Source organism: Cnephaeus nilssonii (genome assembly GCF_951640355.1).
Source record: "Cnephaeus nilssonii genome assembly, chromosome: 14".
NCBI lineage: Eukaryota > Metazoa > Chordata > Mammalia > Chiroptera > Vespertilionidae > Cnephaeus > Cnephaeus nilssonii.
This window is the reverse complement of record NC_137085.1, coordinates 40747620-40774035: the sequence shown is the minus strand read 5'-3', so window position 1 is coordinate 40774035 and position 26416 is coordinate 40747620. Positions and strand designations below refer to the sequence as shown.

Below are 26416 nucleotides of genomic sequence, written 5' to 3'. Positions count from 1 at the left end.
CCAGTCACAAAAGACCAGTCACAACATTATGACTGCCTTTATGTGAAATGTCCACCATAGGCATACCCACACAGAACGCAGATGAGTGTCTGCCTGGGGCTAGTGTGGGAGGACTGGGAGGGGGCACTGGGAAAGAGAAGTTTCTGCTAATGGGTGTGGGTTTCTTTCTGGAGTGTTGAAATAGTCCTACCATTGGCCCTCTCGAAGGGGGCGTGGCTGGGCCCTGGGGGCGTGGCTGGCTCTCCGGAGGGGCGCGGCCAACTCAGCCCGGCAGCAGCAGACGGGATGGTGGCTGTTACTCAGACCGGCCAGGAGGAGTGCGCTGGCCTCTGCAGCGTAGGTCCTTCGCGGGGATGCCGGTGTCGCCCGCAGCAACGGGGCCCAGCCGAGAAGACCGCGGCCAACAGCGAGCCGGACCCGCACCCGGAAGAGGAGCACGTCGAGGCGGACGCGGAGGCGCTCTTCGGGGCTGGGAGTGGCGGAATCGTGAGTCCCGCGCCAACCCGGCGCTGCTCGCTGCAGGACCTGCCTCCAGAGCTGCTGGTGGAGATCTTCGCCTCGCTCCCTGGCACCGACCTGCCCAGCCTGGCGCAGACCTGCACCAAATTCCACCGCATCCTGCGCACCGACAGCATCTGGAGGCGGCGCTGCCGGGAGGAGTATGGCGTTGGTGAAAACTTGCAGAACCTGGAGATCGTGGGTGTGTCTTGTCGGGAAGTCTATGCCAAGCTGCTCCACCCTTACAGACACATTTTGGGATTGTGGCAGCCAGATATCAGGCCCTACGGAGGACTGCTGAATGTAGTGGTGGACGGCTTGTGCATTATTGGTTGGAGGTACCTGCCTCCCCATTACCCGCATGTGAATGACCCAATGCTAATCAAGCCCTCGTTTAGAATTCACCTGACAGAGAGGAAATTGGCCGCAGTGGAGTGCATGTACGGCCACAGAGGGCCCCACAGCGGCCACATCCAGATGCTGAAGGACGAGTTCTCCACCAAGTGCAACCAGAGGGACCACCACAGGATGCCTGGCGGGAGGCAAGAGGAATTCCGAGTGTGGCTGAGAGAAGAATGGGGGCGGACGCTGGAGGACATTTCCCAGGATCCCTGGAAGGAGTTCATCTATAGTCAGTATGACAACTGTCTGACCTACCACCGCATCTACCTCCCGCCCAGCCACCCAGACGACCTCATCAGGCCAGGCCTCTTCAAAGGCGACTACAATGCCCACGGCATAGAGATTGTCATGCTCAGCTTCCATGGGAAGTATGCCAGGGCCACGAAGATCACGGGTGACCCCAACATCCCTGCCGGGCAGCAGACGATAGAGATCCACCTCATGCACCCCATCCAGCTGCCTGTTGTCCAGAACCTCAGCAACTTCAATGAGCTCTCCCGCATCGTCCTGGAGGTTCATGAGCAGGTGAGCCTGGAGCAGCAGCAGCAGCAGCAGCAGCAAGAAGACAGGACTGGGGACAGTGAGGGCCATGGCTGGCAGAGCCCTGCCCAGCCCAATGTCGGGCCACCCACTGAGGTCAGGGAGTCCCGGGCTGCAGCTTTTCAGGAACAGCCTGTCCAGTTTGTTCTGCCTGTGGGCGTGAGCTCATGTAACGAAGACTACCCCCAAACCTGCAGGGTGTGTTTCTATGGCACGGGCCTCATTGCCCACCATGGCTTTATCAACCCCGAGCGCATCCCTGGGGTCTTCATCCTGTTCGATGAGGACCACTTCGGGTTCATCTGGCTGGAGCTGAAATGCTTCAGCCTGTACAGCAGAGTCCAGGCCACCTTCCAGAATGCGGAGGCACCATCCCCACAGGCCTTTGAGGAGATGCTCAAGAACATTCAGTCCCTGACCTCCTGACGGCTCCCTCCCTTGCCCAGTGGCAGGCAGCAGGGAGCAGGGGCTCTGGACCACCTGGGAAGAGCAGCAGCATACACTGTAGAGATGCGACCTTCTAACCAGAATACCCACCTGCTTATAGGTGTCTTGGTCCAGTCACCAAGACACTTTCTTTGAAGTGTTCACCATATGCCTGAGTATTTGTCAGTAGCTGATGGGAAAGTTGAGCTGAGCATGTTTTTAAAAAAAGAAAAGAAAAGGTCTTAAAATTAGATTGTACAACTCTGAATATAATAAAAACCACTGGCCCTGACTGGTTTGGCTCAGTGGGTAGAGTGTTGGCCTATGGACTGAAGGGTCCCAGGTTCGATTCTGGTCAAGGGCAGGTACCTTGGTTGCAGGCACATCCCCAGTAGGGGGTGGGCAGGAGGCAGCTGATCGATGTTTTTAACTCTCTATCCCTCTCCCTTCCTCTCTGTAAAAAAATCAATAAAATGTATTAAATAAAAAAATAATAAAAACAACTGAATTGTATATTTTAAAAGGGTGGGTTTTATAGTATGTGAATTTATCTATCTATCTATCTATCTATCTATCTATCTAAAAGCCTAAGTGACCGTTATGACTGAACGACCGGTCGCTATGATGCATATGACCACCAGGGGGCAGATGCTCAATGCAGGAGCTGCCCCCTGGTGGTCAGTGCACCCCCACAGGGGGAGTGCTGCTCAGCCAGAAGCTGGGCTCATGGCTGGTGAGCGCAGCTGTGGCGGCGGGAGCCTCTCCTGCCTCCGTGGCAGTGCTATCAAGTGGCGGTGGCAGGCGGGGCCTGGATGAGCAGCAGTGGAGCTGCCCCCAGCCAGGCTGGGGCTCCTCCCTGGCCACCTGCCACCTTGGCACTGCTACATCCCTCAGGGAGATGTCAGACTGGATCGGGATTTCGAGAGGGTGCAGGCCAGGCTGAGGGACCCACCTGTGCACGGATCTGTGCACCAGGCCTCTAATATATATATATATATATATATATATATATATATAAAACCCTAATATGCAAATAGACTGAACTGCAGAACAACTGAACAACTGGTCACTATGACCTGTGCTGACCACCAGGGGGCATGTGCAGAACATGATGGGCATCAGCCATGGTAGGATGGTGGAGCAGCTGAGCTGGGGCACCAGACCAAGGCAGGGTGCTGGTCGCTGTCATTGTGGTGAGCCTCTGGTGGTTACTGAAAATTCTTTGCTCCCGCGCACCGCAGTCCCATCTGGCACTTGCACCTACTGCCAGGACTGGCCCCACTTGCACCTGCTGCCAGCACTGGAGCCAATCGCTCGGTGCCATCAGCAGGTGTGAGCAGCTGCTGCCAGCCTGGATCACCCCTCAGGGTTTCTCCACCTCCCCCTACTCCGGAGGGGCGATTGGGGCGGCAGCCGCCTCTCGCACCCGCTGCTGGCGATGCCCCACTTGCACTTGCTGCCGGCACTGGAGCTGCCGCTCATACCCACTGTTGGAGCTGGTCACACTCACACCCAGAGCTGCCAGTTGCACCCGCTACCAGCACCTGGCACCAGTCCTGACCACTTGGCACCATCAGTGGGTGCTAGTGGGGCTGCCATCCCCGAATGCCCCCAAGGGCTTCTTCACCTCCCCCTGCTCCTGAGGGGTGATCGGGGCAGTAGCTGCCACTCGTACCCGCTGATGGCGCCAGCCCTGCTTGTACCCGCTGCTGGCCCCAGCCCCAATCGCTCCATGCTGTCAGCGAGTGCGAGCAGGGCAGTGCTGTCAGCATGTGGAAGTGGCGGTGGCGGGAGCAGGACTGCTGTCAGGGGCCCTGGACCGTTGCGGGAGGGGCTGAGCAGGGGCATGGAGGATGAGCCAAGACCCGCCCCATGCCCACGGTAGCCTCATGGCCCACAGTTCCTTTCAAGATGCACGGATTCGTGCACTCGTCCCCTAGTATCTCAATAAAGCTGTTATTTTAAAAACTGATTCAAGTTTAGCTGTTAACCCAGCCTTATACAATAACTTCAATTTAAAGTTGAGGAAATTTTGGATATTAATTCCATATCAGATGTATCATTGGTGAATGTGTTCTCTCATTCAATTGGTTGTCTTTTCATTTTGTTGATGGTTTCCTTTGCTGGAAAAACTTTAGTTTGATGTAGTCACATTTGTTTATTTTTTCCTTTGTTTCACTTTCAGAAAAAAAAAATACTAAAAGACATGTCTGAGATTTTACTACCTATGTTTTCTTCTAGGATTTTTATGGTTTCACGACTTACATTTAAGTCTTTTATCTATTGTGAGTTTATTCTTGTATATGGTGTAAGTTGGTGGTCTAGTTTCATTTTTTACATGTATCTGTCCATTATTCCCAACACCATTTATTGAATAGACTGTCTTTCCCCATTGTATGTTCTTGCTTCATTTGTCAAATACTAATTGACCATATAGCCGTGGTTTTATCTGTGCTCTTTATTCTGTTCCATTGATCTATATATGTCTGTTTTTATGCCAGTACCATGCTGTTTTGATTACTGTGGTCTTATAGTATAGTTTTATATAAGGTAGTGTGATTCCTCCAACTTTGTTCTTCTTCCTCAAGATTGCTGTGGCTATCCAAAATTTACAAAGAACCTATACAACTCAACACCAAAAGCACACAAATAATTCAATTAAAAAACGAGCAAAGGATCTAAACAGACACTTTTCCAAAGAGGACATACAGAAGGCCAGTAGACATGAAAAAAGTGCTCAACATCATTATCATCAGAGAGATAGCAAATTAAAACCACAATGAGATATCACACCTATTATAATGGCTATCAATAAATCAATAAATAACAGGAGTTGGTAATGATGTGGAAAAAAGAGAATCCTCATGCACTTTTGGCAGGAATGCAGATTGGTACAGCCACTGTGGAAAACCATATGGTGGTTGCTCAAAAAATTAAAAATTATATTGCCTATGACCCAGAGGTTCCACTTCTGGGTATATATTCAAAGAAACCCAAAAACACTACTTTAAAAGGGTATATGCACCCCCTTTTTTGTTTGTTTGTTTGTTTGTTTGTTTGTTTGTTTGCAACAGTATTTACAATAGCCAAGCTATGGAAGCAACCCAAGTGCCCATCAATAGATGAGTAAATAAAAAAGCTGTGGTAAACATATACAATGGAATATTAATTGGACATAAAGAATGAAATCTTACCATTTGCAACAGCATGGATGGACTTAGATGTCCATTATGTTCCGTGAAATAAAGTCAGAAAAAGTCAGATATCACATGATTTCATTTATATGTGGAATCTAAAGAATTATGTAAATAAACAAAATTAAAACAGACTCATAGACAAAGAATAGATTGATGTTTGCCAGAGAGGAGAAGAATTGGGGGTCTGGGTGAAAAAGGTGAAGGGATTGAGAAGTAAAAATTGATAGTTATGAAATAATCATGGAATGTATAGTACAGCATAGGGAATATAGGTAACAATGTAATAACTGTATAGTGCTGGTTGGGCACTGTAAATATCAGGGGGAACACTTTGTAAAGTATATTATTGTCTAACCACTATGCTGTACTTCTGAAACTAAAACAAAATAATAATGTAAACTATAATTTAAACATTTTTAGAAATTAATTAAAAAAATAAAATTGAGAAAGTTGAAGGCCAGGGTAGATAGATGTTTTGCCCTGGTACATGCAGTAAGTTTAAAAAGAATCAATATGAAACTTTAGTTCTATGAAGTCCTGGTGCCAAAAACTTGACACTGGATCATGCTGGATAGTTGGTTAAATCAATACCATATATTTAAATGGTTTACACAAGGTGTTTGCAATAGTAAAAGATGTAATTATAAATAAAGGATCAAACATTAGGAAAGCAAATATAAATTTTCTACAAGTATAAAAACCCTACTATCTATAATTGTTTTCAGAATGCTACTGACTTCTCCCTATGTTTTCGTTGCTAAGGCATAGATTCTACATAAAGAAAACTAAATTATGAAAAACATGATTTGTCTATTTTGCCAAATCTCCTGAATATAAAACTAAAACTACTACAGCCCATTCTATAATTCATTGTTACATCTCATGGTTGATAGTGATTACAATTAGCATTTACCGGTCACTTCAAGTTCAGATCTAGGAATAGTGCTAAGTACTTAAGAGGTATTTGCAAACAATTTTAAAGATGATGAGACTGCGAAAACGCACGTAGCTCACCAAGTCTATAAGTTCTGAGTTGCAATCCTTCCTTTTTCCTGAATAAATCCTATTTGGTGATAAAAAAAAAAAAAAGAAGATAATGAGACTGAGGCCACTAAATGTTAAGAAGTTGTACAAACAACATAGATAGTAATGGGCAAGTGCAGATTCAGAGGTCTTTGTTGTCCACTATGCTACATTCCATCTATGTCCTGAGTTAAGCAGTTGTGTACTGGTCAATGTTAAGCAGCAGACACCTCTGGAAAGGCAGAAATTTAAAAAAAACACAAAAATCCGCAAAACCTGCTTTCTAGTTTTAGTTGATTCTGTGCTATAAATATCCCATCCAAGGTACCAATTTAGGTCAGTGAAAGAGGTGCTGGGAAAAGATGTGCAATTACACACCTCTATATAGTATTTCAACCATGCAGGAATAATAGACATAAATAACTTCAAGCACATTAGTAATGGTAAAATGTAGCAAAAATAATTAAGAAATTATGAATTTTTAGCATTTATTACCTTTGTTTTTAATATGTTATTTTGCAAGTTTCTTAAATTTATTTTTTTGATTAAATTTACTGGGGTGACATTGCTTAATAAAATTATATAGGTTAAAGTGTACAATTCTATGATACATCATCTGTATATTACATTGTATGCCCACCAAATCTTGTCACCATACTCTTAACCCTGTCTACTCTTCACAACTCCCATTCCCATACCTTTTTCCTTCTAGTAGACACCCTACTATTGTCTGTGAGTTTATCTTATTTTATTATTAATTTATTGCTTTCACTTTTGTACCCCACATATAAGTGAAATCATATGGTTCTTGACTTTGATTTATTTTGCTTAGCATGATATTCTCAAGATCGAACCATGTTGTTGCAAATGGCAGTATTTTATGTTTTTTAGGTTTGAGTATTATTCCATTATATATATATACCAGAGGCCCAGTGCACAAATTTGTGCACAGGTGAGGTCCCTCGACATGGCCTGCGGGGATCAGGCCAACACTGGCAGTCCAACGCTGCCTGTCGCTCCCGCTCATCCCGGCCCCGCTGTGCCTGCCATGGGCTCACACCGCCGCGGTGTTGCTCTTCAGCCATGAGCCCTGCATCTGGCACCTGTCCCGCGGAGGGTGGGGAGTGGCAGGGATGCGATTGGCCCTCCAGGTGGGTGGTGGGACACCCTTACGGGCCTGGGATCCAAATTCATCCTGCTGACATTCGAGTTGGTTGTTGGGAGCCATCTGGTGGCCGCTTTTATATCATTTCTTCCTTGCAAAGCCTCCAGGGAAGGGAAGCGGCCATGGTGCCCGAGGCCAACTTCCAGGTGGCTGGAGGCACTGCTGGGATCATGCTGGTGGCACCGGTCCATCAGTGCCTGGCCCATTCTCTGGAGATTGGATCTGAAGGACTATTGAGGGAATGAGTGGCTGCACTGGGCTGGGGGGCCACCAGGACGAGATGGTCAGCTGAGCAGCTCCCACTGTGGGAGCGCACTGACCACCAGGGGGCAGCTCCTGTGTTAAGCGTCTGGCCCTGGTGGTCAGTGCTCATCATAGCAACTGGTCAACCAGTCATTTGGTCGCTTAGGCATTTATATATATAGATGGCCAGTGTGTGTCATGGCAACTCCTGCATTGAGCGTCTGCCCCCTGGTGGTCAGTGCATGTCATAGCTACCGGTTGGACGGACGGACACAGCCTTTTATATATATAGATGCATCACATCTACTTTATCCAATTATCTATAGGAGGACACTTCAGCTGTTTCCATGTCTTCGTCTGTGAACAATGCTGCAATGAGAGTAGGGCTGCATGTATCTTTACAAATGGATGTTTTCAAATTTTTCAGGTAGATATCCAGAAGATGGGTTTCTGGGTCATATGGTAACAGTATTCGTAATTTTTTTGAGAAACCTCCATACTGTTTACCATAGTGACTGTACCAGTTTACATTCCCATCAGCAGTGAATGAGGCTTCTTTTTCCTCCACATTTATACTCTCCACCTCTCCAACACTTGTACTCAAAATGGATCAAAGACCTAAACGTAAGACCTGAAATAATGAATTACACAGAAGAAAACATAAGACTAAACTTATGGCCCTTGGTCTTAGAGAGGACTTTATAAATTTGACAGCAAAGGTAAGGAAAGTAAAAGCAAAAATAAATTAATGGAATATATCAAGCTACAAAGCTTCCGCACAACAAAAGAAACCACCACCAACAAAAAAGGCAACCAGCCAAATGTGAGAAGATATTTGCAAACAACAACTATGATAAGGGATTAATATCCAAAATATATAAAGAACTCATACAACTCAACAACAAAATAAACAAACAATTCAATTCAAAAATGGGCAGAGGACCTGAACAGACACTTCTCCCAAGAAGGCATACAAATGGCCAACAGATATATGAAAAAATGCTCAACTGCCCAAGCTATTAGGAAAATGCAAATCAAAACTACAATGAAATACCACCTCACTTCTGTTAGAATGGCCATTATAACCAAGAGAAGCAATTTACTTTTAAATAATGGCTGTATTTAACAACCAGCTTCCAATATTTCTGAGAATTTAACAATTGTCTCTTGTAAGCTGGTATAAATCAGTCCCAGTACACTACAGGGATTAATCATGAGTTTTTTTTACTCGACCTTTATTTTTGGCGTGCAAAAATACAGGTAGCTGTAAATTGGCTTTTCTTGTCAACATACTTGCACATTCTATTGCTTTTTTTTGGGGGGGGGGGTTCCTGTTTAGTTTCTATTTTTTAATTTGCTTGTATGAGGTATGATGGATTTCTTTTCTAATTCCTTAAAAACAAGACCATTGTAGTGCATCACACAGTATAGTGAATTAATGCTATTGAAGTACTATATACACATATGCACACACATATGGAAAGGACATACATGTGCATTTTCCTATTTAGATATAGAAAACAATAAGTTGGGGAAGCCAGAGAAAGATAAATATCACATGATCTCACTCATTTGTGGAATTTAATGAACAATATAAACTGATGAACAAAAATAGAACCAGAGACATAGAACCATACATCAGACTGTCCAACCTATGAGGGAAGGTGGGGGGCGGGGGGAGGTTGAGGAGGTAAGAGATCAACCAAAGGACTTGTATGCATGCATATGAGCATAACCAATGGACACAGACAGTAGGAGGTGAGGGCCTGTGCTGGGGGGGGGGGGGGGGGTGCGGGTGGCCGGGGGGAGGTCAATGGGGGAAAAAGGAGACTCATGTAATACTTTAAACAATAAAGAATTTAAATTAAAATAAATAAATAAATAAATAAATAAATAAATAAATAAATAAATAAATAAAAAACAATAGTTCCATGAAGAGTATTATTAGAATGTACTAGAAGGTTTTGTATTTAAGATACTGTACACATTAATATCAATTAAAGGGTGAAATCTGATTCACTCAAAGTTAAATATGACCTCTAATCCATTGAAAGTTTAGCAGTGACAGTAAACAAAAGATGGTCTCTTGTTAAAGCCTCTGCTAAGAATACTTCTCTTTCTGACACAGAATTAAAGACAAGGTCATTGATTCTGTTCCATAAACATCCTTCCCTATTATGGATGGCTTCTCCATTTTTGCCTTGAGTTGTTTTCATTCATGCTAGCACTTATCACTCATCTGTCTGAACTTTCTATAGAATATCTTATTTTACTATTGAATAGTTCAAGATAAATGACTACTTTACTGGAAAGTAAATAAGACTCTTGAATGTTTCTTATATTGAAAAAATATTACAGGGTTCAAAACTACTAAAGATAACTAATAATGCACTATTGGAAAAGAACATTAACTATAGCTCCAATTTTCTATTAATACTATTAAATACTTCCATAAATATTATATATTTCAAGGCTATCATGCAAGACCGATAAAGTGCCTAATGCAATTGCCATACTCAACAGTTGGAAAGTTTCAAACTATAATTTTAATTTACTATGTAATCTACAAGTCTGCTTCTGCAAGGAAAGAACTGGTAAGGAGATTGATTTGGTTTAAGTCAGATGAATGCATGTTTCCAAAATACTACATTCTCCATCACCAGAGAGGTATTCAAGTATAACTTGGATGACTACACATTAATTCTATAGTTGATGGGATTTAGGCATCAGATAAGTAGGAAACAAGGGATAAAGAAGGAGTCTCTTATCTGTTTGAGAACTGGAACTGCCTCCCCTTCTCCCAATTTCATACCAGGAAACAGTTTAATCATTCAGTACCTGTCTCTTATAACAAAGAACTTTATATAGTAGAAAACTCAGAGGACTAGCAATTGGAATACCTGAGTTGTCCCAACTACTATTAGAAACCCTGTGATGCTGACATTACTGATGGGCTCTATACTAAACAAGGACTGATCTTGTGATCTCTAAGTTTTCTAGGAGATCTACAAGTACATGATTATAACATCGACTCTCAATCTCAATTACCTCCAAGATGTAAGATGGGTTATACTTTTTCAACTCTACTCTCACCTCTTACTATCAAAACACGCATACAGAAAAGTGTTCCCTGTGTGAACCTCATTTGCTGAATTTTGGGTAGAAGGTAAAAAATCTGTGTTTATTGATTTCATGTACTAACCAATTTGAGTACTAGCATCACCCTCCTAGAAAAGGTTGCCAAGAAAAGTTTAAACCCAGTATGTCCTGCTAATTTGTTTTCCAAAGTATTAGAAATGTAGTTGCAAGGATAATGCTTTGTGGATTGTGCTATCCATCTTTTCTATTTTGCTGATGTCACACTGAGGTGTCAATTAAAGATGATATGTGCAAATCATTTAAAGCCCTAAAGAGAAAAAGGAAAAGGTTACAAAATATAAGGTCATGCCCAGGCAATTAAGGAAGCAATAAATGGAAATTAGAAATGGCAGGCAAACCAAGCCTATAAGAAATAGTATGAGCTTTAAATCTCAGAAACTCTTTATTTAGGTGGGCTGCCTATGTACTGGCCTTCATTCAGAACAAGTCATAAATGAAGCAACATCTTTTAGAAACACAAGCATCAGATTATTTGTCAGTTTCATGCTATATCATTTTGGTGTTCATAAAATTTATTAGCCTGGAAGTATCATTTCCAAAAATATTTTCTTACTAAAAAAGTAACACACTGCTATTTATAGACTTTTTCCAAGAATACAAGATATAAGGTAAATGTAAATGCATAATTTTTAAATAGACAATTATGTACTCATATATCACACTGCAAATTTTTGAACTATATATTATTAACTAGAGTCCCGGGGCACGGATTCGTGCACATTGAAAGGAAATTAGAAGAAATATTTTAGAGGCCGGGGAGGGACTGCGGGAGGTTGGCTCCAGGGCATGTCCTGCCACCCATCTTGCCCAGTCCTGATCTGCCGGACCCCAGCAGCAAGCTAACCTCCCAGTTGGAGCATCTGCCCCCTTATGTTCAGTGCGCATCATAGCGACTGGTCAAAAGGTAGAATGAATGGTTGGACACTTAGCATATTTGTCTATTATTAGGTAGGATACTAAAACTCAGCACCAGTACATACTTAAAGGAATAATATCAATATAAATTCATTTTACTTCAAAGAGTATCCTTGTCTAGCTTTCAAAAAAATCTCAAATATTTTAATGTTTACTTATTAAATTCTCTCTCTCCTGATATCTACATATGAAAAAGAGACATGGCTGAGAAGTGTCAGGTGAGCTACTTTCAGAAGGGAGAGAAAAAATCAGAATGCAGATGATCATTCAAACACTGCTGAGTTTTACATTATCAGGAGCTTAATGTAGTTTTTATCAAAGTAGAACCAGATGATCCTGACAATGTCATGATTTCATGTTAATGACTTTCTTGCTAGACCTCTCATTTTCTGCACAAAACACAATGTGACACCTGGAGGGGTTGGGAGCATTAGAGCAGCATAGAAATTGGTATTGCCTGTTAACAGTGGCGGGTAGTGGTGGTGACCTGTAAATCTTGAAAAGGGAAAGCAATTTGTCCTCATTGCAGTTTGTCAAGCAAGTCGGACCTCCAGCAGGTATCATCTAAGGGAAATAAAGTAGGACATAATTTAATAGTGGATATGTTTAAGGCTCTGTGCTTTTGGGGGAGTTTTAAGTGTGCTAGAACTTTTTTCTTCTGCCTGGAGCATGCTCTCTATCGTTCCTCACAGGTCATCATTCTGATCCCAATTTCTGCGTCACTTTTGATAACTCCTCTGACACCCTCACCTAGGCTGACTGCTCTTCCTCCTAAAGGCTCTTCCCTGCCATATTGCTTATAACACTCCATTTTATTGCATGTCTATTTTTTTTCATTTTCCAAGATGGCATGGGCTCAGTCTATGTATCTCCTGTACTTGGTAAAATTCCTGGTGTATGGTAGTCATGGTGCATATAATTGTCACTACCTCCTCCCTCAGCCCCAAATGGATAGCTGAGAATTCATGTTTATTAGGACATGTAGGGTGTTATCAGTTGCTGCTCTCCTACAAATAGTGAGGGCTGCTATCTTGGAAAAGAAAGGATTACTATTAATGTAACCTGATTTTAATTTTCAGGTCTGGAACTAGGCAAACACAGACGATGGCAATAATAATTGATAGTTATATGCATATTATGATTTACAAAAAAACATGTATAAATACTGAGACTCAAACATGCCCGTATAGTGATCAGGGGCCATTTAAGAGAGGAAGGTGAGAGGCGATGGGCAAGTCTCCTGCCTGCAGCCAACAGTTGAGTGTACCTGGGTCAGGTAACTTCCTTCCATGACAGTGTAAATGTTTGTTATAACTCAGGGTTAGAAAGATGCAAAGGGACTAGTTGAGATGAATTACATTTACAATGTGAGATAAAATATGCACAATATAATAAACTCTTAAATTATGTATAAAAATGATTACAGCACCAAAATTGAATTATATGATTTGATTGTGGTGTTAACTTCATTTCTTTCTTCCTATAATCTTGGGGAAAATTTGGTTACAAAGAAGATCATTGAGAATCAGTGGAGAAGGCAATGATTAATCCTAAGTAATTTTTAAAAAAAGAATTTGTGAAACAGCATGAAGAAAGTTCTACATATACATATACAATTGTTTGTATTGCCTTCAGGGTAGATTGCTGTGGTTGGCTTTTGGTTAGGTTCTGGAATAGTGAATTGCTGACTTTATTACTGACATTCAATTTTATAAGCCACCTTGAACCTGAGAGGACAGTCAGGAATTGACTTCCATCATATGTTAGAAATGAAAAATGCTGAGCAATTTTTGTTGGCCTCTAATGTAAAATCCACACGAAATGATTTCCCAAATAACTTAAAATGTTCTCAAGAAGAAACTCGTTAAAAATATTTTTTTTTCCTCAGAAAATTTCTGTCCACCAGAATAACTAGGTGTGGCCATTCAATATCAATTGAGAGAGGTTAGACTGGGCCTTGGCAAAGAGTCTCTAAATTTGCTTTAAGAAATTTGAGACTTCCATCCGGCTATTATACACCACTAAGAAGTATGATTTTGTTCTTTTTGTTTTGCTTTTAACCCCACTGAGTGTATGAAGGTGGCTCAGATGACTCAGGGTGTTTCAGTCACTTCCAGTCTTGAATGTCTTCACTGGGATTAAGGACCTCTGAAGGGCCTGATTTAAACCTCAGGTGCATGAACAGGCAGCAGTGTGTCGTGGGAATCAGGAAAAGCAGGATCAGTCTGGTTCTGCCACTTCCTATTTGGGTGACTTTGGACAAGTCAACCTTTCTGAGCTTCATTTTCTCCCTTTGCATAATGGGTTTAAAAACGGCTGCTCTTATGCACGGATGAAATGTTGGAGTACTAAAGTTCTTCGGATGTTGCAAGCAGGATACACATGTAAGGCTGATTATTGTCATTATTACAATGAAAATTAGAAAACTGGCATAGAAACAGAAGAGAAAAATATCAAGGAGGGGGGACACAATGAGCGTGAGGAACATGGTAAACATACAACTTGAGAAAGGACTGAACGGAAACGTCAAAGTCTTCAACATGGGGGTGGCTCACATCTTGGCCTACTTCAGATCCACAGTTGCTTGGACAGTGACCAATGGCATTCACCATATTGAAATGTGAGAACAAAGTGTGGAGGATTTCCAGGCTCCTGGAGTCACTGTCTGAAGCTCTGAATCACCGCAGGCCCAGCAATATGGCTTAAGAACAGGAAAAAGACAAAACAAAACAAAAACAGATGTGCTTCTGTCGAATATACCAAAATTCCCTCTCTTGGCACAATTGAAGGTGTAAGATTTTTGAGTCAGATCTGGTTGAATAATCCTGAACACATTATATAATCTTATTGAGCATCAATTTACTCAATTTTAAAGTGAATCTCACATCCATATTTTACAGAACGGAGGGGGGATAAAATGGCACATGCAGCTCTCGGCACAGAATTAGCATAGCAGATACTCCCAGTTTTGTGTTTATTCCCCGTCACAAAGGCCCACTGATATTCTCATGACCTCTCCCGCTTGTGCTCTTACCACTTCCCCCTTCTGGCGTCGCTCCCTCATTGTCGACTGCTGACTCTTACTCCTGTTCCTCTCTTTCTGGTGAGTCTTTCATTAATAGATCTTCCAAATAGCTCAACTCTGCTAAAACGTAAATTCCCTTTTTACTAGTCAATAGGAGGCCTCAGAGTGCCAATGAAACTTCCAACCTTGTATTTGCAAAATACCATTTCCCCAGAAATGTTGAAACTCCAATTTAAAGACTCATAAAGAAACTCTCTATGTACCCATACCTTCCCAGACACAAAATCCAAGTTTTGATTTCCTCTGAAATAGTTGCCTAAAAGTAAACTCTGTGCCTCTCCTCCCAAAGCTCTTTCAAAGTACAAACTGCTATTTTAGTGGAAGCATTTTCCCAATCAAGAATGTCCAGCTTATTCCCCAGTAAAATGTTTCACTCTTTCACAGACAAGTATTGCAAAGTGAAAAATCAATTGTGTTAACATTGATCTTTAGTCTTCATCTATTAAGATCTGTAATCTTTTAGTCCTGTATGCTGAAGACAGAGTTATTGAATAACGATAACCTGTAAACATATACATAATGCTGGGAGACTATGATAGACAAAGAAATGATGATTTATACCTATTAGAGAGAAATTTCAGGGTGGAGGGATCAATTTCTTAATATAGCACTCTGGAAGTTGTGATTTACAATGAGATGATGGACCATTAATTTATCCTGTGTGACTTTCATCACCAGAGAACGGCCAGCACTATGGCTGCAGAGGAAAGAAAGCCATATACCTGCGTCTCACAGGCCCCATACCCATTAATTGTTAAACTTTATTTTTTTACGATGCTTTACAGAACCAGTTTCATGTACTTTCTTCATTCCCTTGATCATTAACATATTTGTTCATGTAATAATTATTTATTGCCCTGGCCAGTTTATCTCAGTGGTTAGAGTATCAGCCTGTGGACTGAAGGGTCACAGGTTCAATTCCCTCTTGGTTGCAGGCTGGATCCCCAGCCCTGGTCAGGGTGCATGCAGGAGGCAACCAATGATGTGTCTCACATTGATCTCTCTCTCTCTCTTCCACCCACCCCTCCTCTCTCCCCTCCACTCTCTCTCTCTCTCTCTCTAAAAAAAATTTAAAAAAAAAATCCTCGGGTGAGGATAAAAAAAAATAATAAGCATTTTTTTTAGGGGTCTGTGTGCAAATTCTCTAAGAGATAGTACTATCTCTATACATAGGAAGAAGGGGACCCTGTCCTAGTATGTAAAGGGGTAAGGAGTCTGTGCCTCCCCATTCTAGACCATAATCTGGGTATCCAGAAGCTTGAATTTCTGTCCAAACAATCCTTTCAAACCCATATAATCACGTAGTCCTCCTCAGGGCCTGCAAGGGCAACAATGTGTCTATCTTTAGGCCTGAAGGGTAGCCAAGTCAGAGCTGTTGGGAGGGGTAGTTACTGTGAAAAAGCCTGGATGTGAATTTTGGAGTCTCCACAGTCCTCACACATACAGGCAAGGTAATGAAAGACAAAGACTTGAAGTGGAAAGGGAAGGGAAAGAGACTGCAATAAAAAAAACCCATTTGTATACCTTTCCCACACCCTGTCAACAGTAGGAGTAGGCCTGGTAAGAGGTGCTACTGATACGAAGGTGGATAAAATACATTTTCTGTGTTAATTTATTATAAGAGAAATTTTATATCTTGATGTTGTTGGAAGAATGTGATATAAGTGAGCCAAAAATGGCCTCTATATTGGTCCTATCTTATTTCTTGCTTCTAAGCGGCTGAGACCTGTTAGCTCAAAAGCCTGCTGGAGCCAAACTCAAATTTTTACACATCCAACTATTTTAAATATAGCTTCAAAAAAAAACAGATGTTTAGCCACCTGCCTACTTTGCATACCCCTGGAAACTGAACCCAACAGATGACAGCCACAGATAAAACCCTCACCCATTAAAAAAAAATAAAAGAAAGAAAGGGAAAAAGAAACCCAACTGCTATTTAGAGCTCTCGTGATCCAGAGGTTCTCCAATGGGCAACTGAGTGACATCACCTAGACCGGTGGTTCTCCTCTCCCATCTCCCTCTCTCACAGCACGGCTTTCCCTCTCCTCCCCTCTGGATGGTGGCCCCAATGCTGTGTCCTCCAGGCCAGTGGTTCCCAACCTTTTTTTGGCCTTGCCCCACCTAAGCATCTCTAAAATCCTGATGCCCTCCACGCCCCCGTGGCATATAATTCTTCTTACTAGAGGCCCAATGCACGAAATTCGTACAAGAGTAGGCCTTCCTTCCCTCGGCTGCCAGCACTGGCTTCCCTCTGGCACCTGGGACCCGGGCTTCTCTCACAGCCCTGGCTTCATCCAGAAGGTCATCCAGAAGGATGTCCGGAAGGATGTCTGGACAAATTAGCATATTATGCTTTTATTATTATAGATTATTCAAAAAGTGAACTCCTATTCACCTGGAGAAAGCCTAAAAGGCCATTAACTTAGTCTCAACAAGCTTCCAAAGTACATGGCATCCATGAAAGAGAAAAATAAAAGAACGAAAGGAAAGTTGAAGTACTGAGGAAGAAATCACTAAGAAATTGTTAAAAAATAATAATATGAAGTGATATGAAAAAATAGCAAATAAAGTTTCAAAACATGTAATAGAGAGAACTGAAATGCATAAATATGTCACAATATATATTTGTATACTGTATATGAGGCCCCTAGAACCATAAGAAATGCCAAAACTTCATGGTTAATAACTCATTCTCAAATTGCTCCCCTTAAAAATAAAATTGCCCCCTCCCCACCCATAGGGCATATGCCTCTAGGCTCTCCTGCTATGAGGGACTTCCCTGCCTGCAAACCTGTCAGTGTGGATTAAGTAAAGCTTGTATATGCTACTGCTACCTCATGGTCATATCATCTTCCTTGATCAGTCCAAAGTTCTCAAACTCATTTCTTTCAAGAAAAAACTTTATTGCCCAGCTGGTGTGGCTCAGTGGTTGAGCATTGACCTATGAACCAGGAAGTCACAGTTTGATTCCCAGTCAGGGCACATGCCTGGGTTGCAGGCTTGATCCCCAGTGGAGGCTGGCAGGAGGCAGCCAATTGATATTTCTCTTTCTCCTCCTTTTCTCTCTCTGAAATCAATTAAAAAATATTTAAAAAAAATTTTTTTTTTTTACTAAATATAGAACAGTGGTTGACAAACTATGATCCAGTCTGGCCCACTGCTAGTTTTGTATGAAATTCAATCCAAGATTTGGTTTTTTGTTTTAAATGGTTGAAAAGTATTAAAATAAGAATATTTTGTGACCTGTGAAAACCATATAAAATTTAAATTTCAATGTTTGTAAATATGTAAAGTTTTATTAGGAAACAGCCACACTCATTTATTTACATGATTGTCTATGACTGCTTTCATGCTGTAATGGCAGAGTTGAGTAGTTGTGAGAGAGACAATATGTCCTGCAAAGTTGAAAGTATTTTACCTTGCCCTTTGCGGAGAAAGTTTTACTGAACTCTGAAATAAAGCAAGGTGGTTTGTGGGTCACTATTTTTCAACTGACACATGTACTTTCTATGATGTGTGTAATTTCTGCACATTTTTTTGTAAATTTTATTAAAAGATATAAAATGCCATCTCAAAGATTTAAAGGAAAAGTGGTATATACAGTCTTCAATTTAATCAAAAATTTTAAATCTTTCTTAAGGTTTGCCTTAAGAATGCCTAAAAAAAAAGCCTTGACAAAAATCACAGTGATCTGCCAATAATTTCACCATCTGCCAGACACAATTCAACACAGAGAAAAAGAACATGCTGCAAATCTGCAATGTATAATTCATAATGTCTCACATAAAGTAAGAAAAAATATTAGACATGTGAGAAGCAAGAAAATGGGATGCATATTCAAAAGAATACAATTGCCAACAGGAGACCACAGATGAATCAAGTGTTGAAATTAATGGAATAAAACATTATAATAACCATTATTAAATATGTTAAATGGTCCAGTAATTAAGATGTAAATGTTGGAATAATTTAAGCAGGGAAATAAAGCCCTTATGGAAGAAGCATATGATAATTCTAGAATTGAAAACTACAATAAGTGAAATAAAGAATTCATTAGCAGTTTGTAGTCACAGAAAATATAGCAGAATAATTGATTGTGAGGTCAAGAAAGCAGAATATAATTTATGTAATTTAAAGTATAGGGTGAAAAAATAACAAAAATTAAAATTGAAAAAGGAGCCTGTGACATGGAAGAAAATATAAAATTTTCTAACATACAAGGAATTGGAGTACCAGAGTAGAGAGAGAATGCGTACAAGAAATGTTTGAAGAAACAATGGCTCATTTTTTTTCTACAATAGGAGAAAGGTAACAGTGCAGAGATCCACAAATTCCAGCAAACCCTAAATGAGGTATAAAAAGAAGCCTATACCCAGGCATGACATAGTCAAACTAATAATAAAGAGAGAGTTTTTTTAAAAGATGAAAACATTAAGAGCAATAAGAAAAACAAATACCCATTCTATTGATGAGAAAATAATTAGAATGACAACTGATATTTCATCAGAAAAAAAAAATTGGAACACAGAGACAATGCAATGTCATAATTATAGTACTGAAAGAAAAAGAGGTAAACCTAGAATTCTATACTGAGTGAAAATATGCTTTAATAATAAAGATGAAATAAAGATATTTTCAATAACTGTGAAAAGTTAAGAACAATATGGTAATAATACCTAGAATAATTTATTAAAATTAATAAAAATATACAGCTATAATATTATCAGAGGTAAAAAAGAATATTAAAAGATTTTGATTAATTCAAAATGAGGCAGGAAAGTACATATGCAAAAAAGAATAACAGAAATAAATAGCAACCTTAGCAATAAACCAAATGCTCTTTTAACTACACCCTCCAATTAAATGACAGAAATTATAATACTAGATGAAAAAGAAACTCAACTATGTGCTGCTATTTATAACAGAGGACTAAATGTACCATGCAAATTCTAATGAGAAAGAAGATGTAAACTACATTACTATGAAACAAAGTAGACTTCAGATGATAAGTATTACTGAAGATGTATTTCCTGGTGCAAAGGAGGATAATTTATCAAGGAGAAATAACAATCTTAATTGTGCATAACCAATAAGTAGTTTCAAAGTATATAAAGCAAAAATAGAAAAAACTAAAATAAGTAGATATATCTAAAATCATAATTAGAGATTTCAGTGCTTCTTTTTCATAATCAAAATCAAAATAAAACAAAACATAAGAACCACATACAATGTAAACAAAAAAGAGTATTAACTAAATTGATCAACTTCACATTTACATAACAACACACACCAAAAAATCAGTGTATATTATATTAATGTACACATGGAATTTTTTATCAAAATAGACCATGTTGTAGGATTAAAAAGCCTCAATAAATTCCAAGTGGTTGTACTCATGTACAGTAATATGCTGCTAATAAATTTTCACTAGTATTCAATAAAGAAAATTAACAATCTCCAACTCTTTGGAAACTAAACAATACACCAGTAAATAACCTATAAATCAAAGAAAAACTAATAATGAATATTAGAAAATATTTTTAACTAAACATTAATAAAAGCACAGCATATCAAACTATGGTGGATGCATTTAAAACACTGCTGAGGAAAATATAGACTTTAAATATAGATATATTTAAAATCAGTAAACATAGCATTTACCTCAAAAGAGCAAAGTAAAGCCAAAATTGCAAAGGAAAAATATATATTTATTTCCCCCCCCAGCATTATTGTGATATAATTGACATGATGATGTAGGTTGCCTTATCATTTTGTTGATCATTTCTTTTTCTGTGTAGAAGCTTTTTAGTTGATACAGGCCCACTTATTTATTTTGGCTTATTATTGCCAGAAAGGGTCGCCATCTCAGCTCTGCAGATGGGCAAAACCACTGCACCTCTGCAAGGAGAACTAGGGTTTGCCAACCTGAGCACTGGTCGCTGTAAGCTCCACCCTACTTCTCTGTCTCAATTTGATCCTCAATAGTCAAGCCCCCCAGATTGTTCCTGTGATCCATCCCTGCCTGTCGGGTCCAACCCAAGATAGCTTCCTGGGAAGTGTCCTGCAATAGTGGGGAAGCTGGATATCCACCACGGCCTCTCTTTTTCCTACTGAAGAATCCTTAGGCCTGGGCGTGCCATCTCAGAGCAGCACTGTGCTGGCCTGGGGAGGGGTGCTGCAATTAGAGTGCAGCTGTTCCCCTTTCCCTTCTAATGTGGTCCTTCTTGGCATCTGTAGTCCAAGAGGGTGCTTTGGCCTCACCTCTGTGTTCTGGGATTTTCACTATGGTGCCATGTCTGCTAGTTGGTCTTCTTGTGAGGAGTGAAATTGGGAACAAGCTATGTTGCCATCTTGATGATGTCATTACACCATAAAATATTAAGGAGACCCCCCCCCTAAAAAAAAAGGAAAGCTAATGAGCAATAAGTAAAATAGAATCAACTTGATTTTTGAAAAAAGATAAATAAAATTTATAAATGCCTATCAAGACTAATCAAAGAAATATGAGAGAAAGCAAAATTTGACAATAGCAGAAGTGAAAAAAGTATCCATCCACAGATGAATGGATAAAGAAAATGTAGTTTATATATACAAAAGAATACAATTCAGCCATAAACAAAGAAGAAAATCCTGCCATTTGTGACAATTTGCAAGAAAAGTTAGGGCAAGTGAAATAAGTCAGACAGAGGAAGACAAATAATGTATGAACTCATGTAGAATCTAAAAATGTTGAACTTAAACAGTGTGCGTTGGTTGCCAGGCGCTGGGGGTGCCGACAGTTAACAATATTGAATTATATGCTTAAAATTTGCTAAGAGGGTAGAACTTACATTGTGTTCTTATACAATAATAATAATAATAATAATAATAATAATAACGGCAACAGGAAACTTTAGAAGGTGATGATATTTTATGGCTTTCATGGTGGTGGTGGTTTCGTGGTTACATTATTATATCCTAAAACTCATGGAGTTGTAAACATTCAATATGTTCAGCTTTTATATGTCAATCATACCTCAATAAGTTGGTTAAAAAAAAACATTATATTCACCATTCATAACACAACCCTAACCAGGCTTCAATCATTACTATGTGAGAAATAAATTTCTCCATGGAACTAACATAATTGAACTTGACAGATCCTATATTCAGATGGCAACCTTCTTGGAATAATTTGAAAATTCTATCTCAGTGTCTGAAGCCTCTATAAGTAAATGAATTGTTGCTGGTAGAAATGTTGTACTTTGGGTGCAAATATGTCATTTGTTACGAATGACACTAAAATATTATCACTCATATCTACATATCATGTATATGTCATTCTGTTACATTCTTTAGGAATAAAAAGCAGGCATACTTTCATTTTCAATGGTTTTCTAAGTATTCTTTGCTTAGAGTGAATGCAGGTTGGAGTCCTTCCTCAGAGATTCCAGTTAGTCATTTAGTCACTTGCTACTCGATGTGGGACCTGAGAATCAGTATCACCAGCACTGGCAGAGTAGAGTGGCTTGTTAGTTATGCAGAATCTCTGGCTCAGAGACCTAATGAGTCAGATTCTGATTTTAACAATATCTCCAGGTAATTAATGTACCTAATAATTTCAAAAATTATTGATTTAGCTTACCGTAGGATAGGAGAAATTATGAAAGGAGAAATGTCAGCAAGGAGAAGAAAACCCAGCTTCCTGAATATTCTCAGTTGCCAAGGAGAACTGAGTTTAAGTTTTATTTAAAACCTTTAACAACTACTCCACCCTCTTTATTCCAAGTGTACTTTACAAGACCTAGCCCATATTCACTCTTTAGGAATCTTGGAATAAGTTCTTAACTGTTCAACTTTATTTTAACCTTACCCCACTTTTGGATTTAAAGTCATCCAATCTTAATTCTGCCTGTCTAGAAATGGGGATTGTATACAAGAGGGTTGTATTTGACTCATTTTGAAAATGTTTAGAGACTTAGAGAAAATAAAAATTAATGGATTCAAGAACAGATATAATATTTCCAAATGCTGTGAATTAAATATACCAATGACAAACATAAAAAATGTTATTTCAGAGATGAAGTTAGAAATGAAGGAAAACGATAGCAGCGGAAGATCAATAGAATCTACATTTTTTAAAATGCAAATAATGAGATAAGTTTTATAGTAAAAAGTAAATCTCAGAAAAAAGTATTTAAAAAAAATAAAATAATATGTTAATAATATCCAAAGGGGTTTTCAAAAAAAAAAAAGGATTATATATATACTAACTAATGAGGAGAAGATAATGAAATCCACAAAGACTTTGAAATGACTAGGCTATTGACCTGCTTTCTAAAATCATCTTTAACAAAAGAAAAAAAAAGTACAGCACAGGTAGGAGGTTGAAGCAATTAGCATGTAATGAAGACCTTATTAAACACAAGGAAGACATGGTCATTTTAGAAATCAACAATTTTGTTTGCCACCATAGAATCCAGAATGTTGAAAAAAAATTTTAAAAGTATTGATTGTGTGCCATATTTTCAGTGAACTTGCTTCCCAATGATGAACGCAGTTTTGTTTATTTTCACAGGTAACTGAAGACCATAAAAGAGAAAATCTGTGAGCAAACAAGGCTGTGTTTTCTTAAAAGGAGAATAGCCCTCATCTCAACTCTTAATAAAATAAATCCTAAGATAAATATTGGAAGACATCTGGAGGATAAATGAATTATAAAAAGCAAGCAGTATAATTTTACAAAGAAAAAAATCATGCCAGGCAAATTTAATTGCTTTTTGTGTGTGTGTGGATCGAGTTCTGAGATTAATAGATGAAAGCAGCAATAGATGTGGTATATCTTGATTTCAGCAAGGCAAAAGGATGGCGTATCTTATAAAATTTTACTCAAAGAATTAGTTCAAATTAGCTTGGATATGAACACTTTACACAGAGTAAAAATTGGTTGAAGTATCACATAAAAGGGCTCATAATAAAGGACAGTTTCCCTAGGAGGGTATGGGTATCTAGAGAACTGCTACAAGGGTTAATGGTAGGTCCAGTTCTTTTAAACAAGCTCATTAATGATGGGAAGAGGTTGGGAAATACTGCATATTTTCCCCAAACTGGAAAGCAATAATGAGCCCAAGGAAGTTTGATATATGGTCAAAATTTTATTTTGATTTATCCAACTTGAAAAAGTCATTGGGGAAAAATCCTAAGCCAATTGGCAAGATGCCCTCCAACGTTGCTATTCAAGAAGCAACCAAAATATCATTTATGTCAAGATATCACAAATCCTAACTGTTTTAGAAATACACGATTTACATTATTCTTAGAGTCAAAGCAAGACTTCATATTTATTATATCACTGGTCTTTTAGAATACAGAATTTTGTTTTAAGCATCTCATTTCCCAGGAAGAGGTTAAGAAAAATAAAAGGTGGTCCAGAACACAGTAACAGAATTATTGACAAAGGGTTAGCAATGGAGAAACCCCACTATGGTGATTTACTTAACACGTTATCTCTATTGGAAGTTTGCTTCATTCATTGATCAAACTCCATTTATTTTAATTGACTAATTTTATGTCTAGCACCATCCTTTAAGAAAATGTTGGAAGATTTATGAATAAAGACGTTTGTCAGCTACTACTTGCTATAGCAAGATATACTGGAAGTAACTTAATGCCAGAAATAGATAACATTACATTATAACAATAGCATAAAGGATAATTTTGCAATCATAGAAAATATTTTCAAAGCATTGTTACAGCATTGAAATGAAATATGAAATGAAAATAAAGACACCAATAAGCAGGATGCAAGATTACACAAACAGTGTCTTCCCAATCTTATAGTAGTATTAGAGGCCCAGTGCATGAAAATTCATGCACTGGAGGGGGGTCCCTCAGCCCGGCCTGCCCCCTCTCACAGTCCGGGAGCCCTCAGGGGTGGGAGACAACATGCGATCCTGGGAAGGTGACGCCCCATCACACCTCTGCTGCTGCCACTGCCAGCAGCGCAAGCCTCAGCCAGCCCTGGTCACCTGAGCCTCAGGTGGCCTGGGTGGATGGGCAGCCATCATCCAAGGCTTGCCTGCACCTCAGGCTGGCCATGGACAACTGGGGCCTGAGGAGACTGGGAAACTCCAGAGGCAGGTGCGCGGCAGGCCGGGCCTGCCTGAGAGCAGGCCCGGCCTTGCCACATGCCTGCCGCCCCGGCGGGGCTGAGGGGACTGGGCACCGCCATCTTGTGGCTATGGGCGCCGCCATCTTTAAGGGCAGGGCAGTCAATTAACACATTCCCTCCTTATTGTCTGTGGGTGCCACCATCTTTGCAACAGTGTGAGGGTCGATTAGCATATTCCCTCTTTATTAGATAGGATATGACTTGAGAAAACACATTGAGGATAATTCACCAAAATTTAAAAAAAAAACCTTGGATAGTTGAGAGTTAAGCCCCTCTGGGTGGGGGGCACAGCCTTAGGTCCCTTGGCCCAGCGCCGGGTGGGGGGCACATCTCAGGTCCCCCATTAAGCACTGACAGGCAGGAACGCAGCCTCAGGTCCCCTGGCCCAGCTCCAGGGCAGGGGGCACAGCCTGAGGTCCCCTGTCAAGCCCTGTCAGGTGGGGGGGCACGGCCTGAGGTCCACCAGCCTGGCACGGGGGCAGAGGGCACAGCATGATTTCCTGGCCCGGCGCTGGGGTGGGGGCCATGGCCTGAGGTCCCCCATCAAGCTCCGCCAGGCAAGGAGTGCGGCCTGAGGTCCCTCGCTCCGGCCAGGCGCCATGCAGCCTTAGGTCCCTGCTTTTCAGCTGTGATGTTATGGCATCCGGCTAATTTGCATATTCCCCTATTATTAAATGGATTAATGTAAAAGATAAGAATGGAGATTATAAGAAAGGGACATGTAAATAAGGGGAGGTGGGGGAAGGAAGCAGCAAGACTCATACATTAAATCACTAAAGGAAGCCAAAGTGACAGATTCTTCCCTCCCAAAGCTAATTTTAAACCAGATTCAGAAAATAGAATAGAAATATGGATGCATTAGGAAGCCATTATATAGGACCTTTTTGATGGCATGTAACAACAGCAACTTTAAAATATCTATATATATAAAACCCTAATATGCAAATAGCCCGAACGGTGGAACAACAGAACAACCGGCCGCTATGACGTGTGCTGACCACCAGGGGGTGCATGTGGAACGTGGCAGGCGTCAGCAGCAGGTGGCAGAGCACAGAACATGGTGGGTGTTGACTGTGGTGAAGCAGGTGAGCGGGGGCATCAGACCAAGGTGGGGTGCCAGTTGCTGTCATCGGGGCGAGCCTCTGGTGGTTACTGAAAATTCTTTGCTTCTGCATGCCATGGTCCTGCCCGGCACTCATACCTGCTGCTGGTGCTGGCCCTGCTCACACCCGCAGAAGGCACTGGAGCTTCTGCTTGCACCCGCTGCAGGAGCCTGGAGCCAGCCCCAATCTCTCGGCACCATCAGCGGATGTGAGCGGTGGCTGCAGCCCCGATTGCAGCAGCCACCACTTGTACCTGCTGAAGGTGTTGGCCCCACACACACCTGCTGCTGGCACTGGTCCCAATTGCTCCACACCGTCAGTGGGTACAAGCAGGGCCGGTACTGTCAGCGTGTGGGAGTGGTGGCAGTGGGAATGGGGCTACTGGCAGACAGGGGACCAGGGGCCGCGGCAGGAGGGGCCAGGCAGGGGTGCAGAGGATGGGCCGAGACCTGCCCTGTGCCCACCGCAGCCTCATGGGCAACAGTTCCTTTCAAGGTACATGAATTTGTG

The 26416-nt window shown here is 40.7% G+C and overlaps 1 protein-coding gene across 1 annotated transcript; it reads left to right on the top strand.

Annotated features, from left to right (window-relative positions):
- Positions 1 to 285: 285 nt before the first annotated feature.
- Positions 286 to 1866, top strand: LOC307111087 (F-box only protein 31-like; the record flags this gene model as incomplete). Its single annotated transcript, XM_079790780.1, has 1 exon — positions 286 to 1866. The coding sequence occupies one exon, from the start codon at positions 286 to 288 to the stop codon at positions 1864 to 1866; it is 1581 nt and encodes a 526-aa protein (XP_079646906.1).
- Positions 1867 to 26416: the final 24550 nt, after the last annotated feature.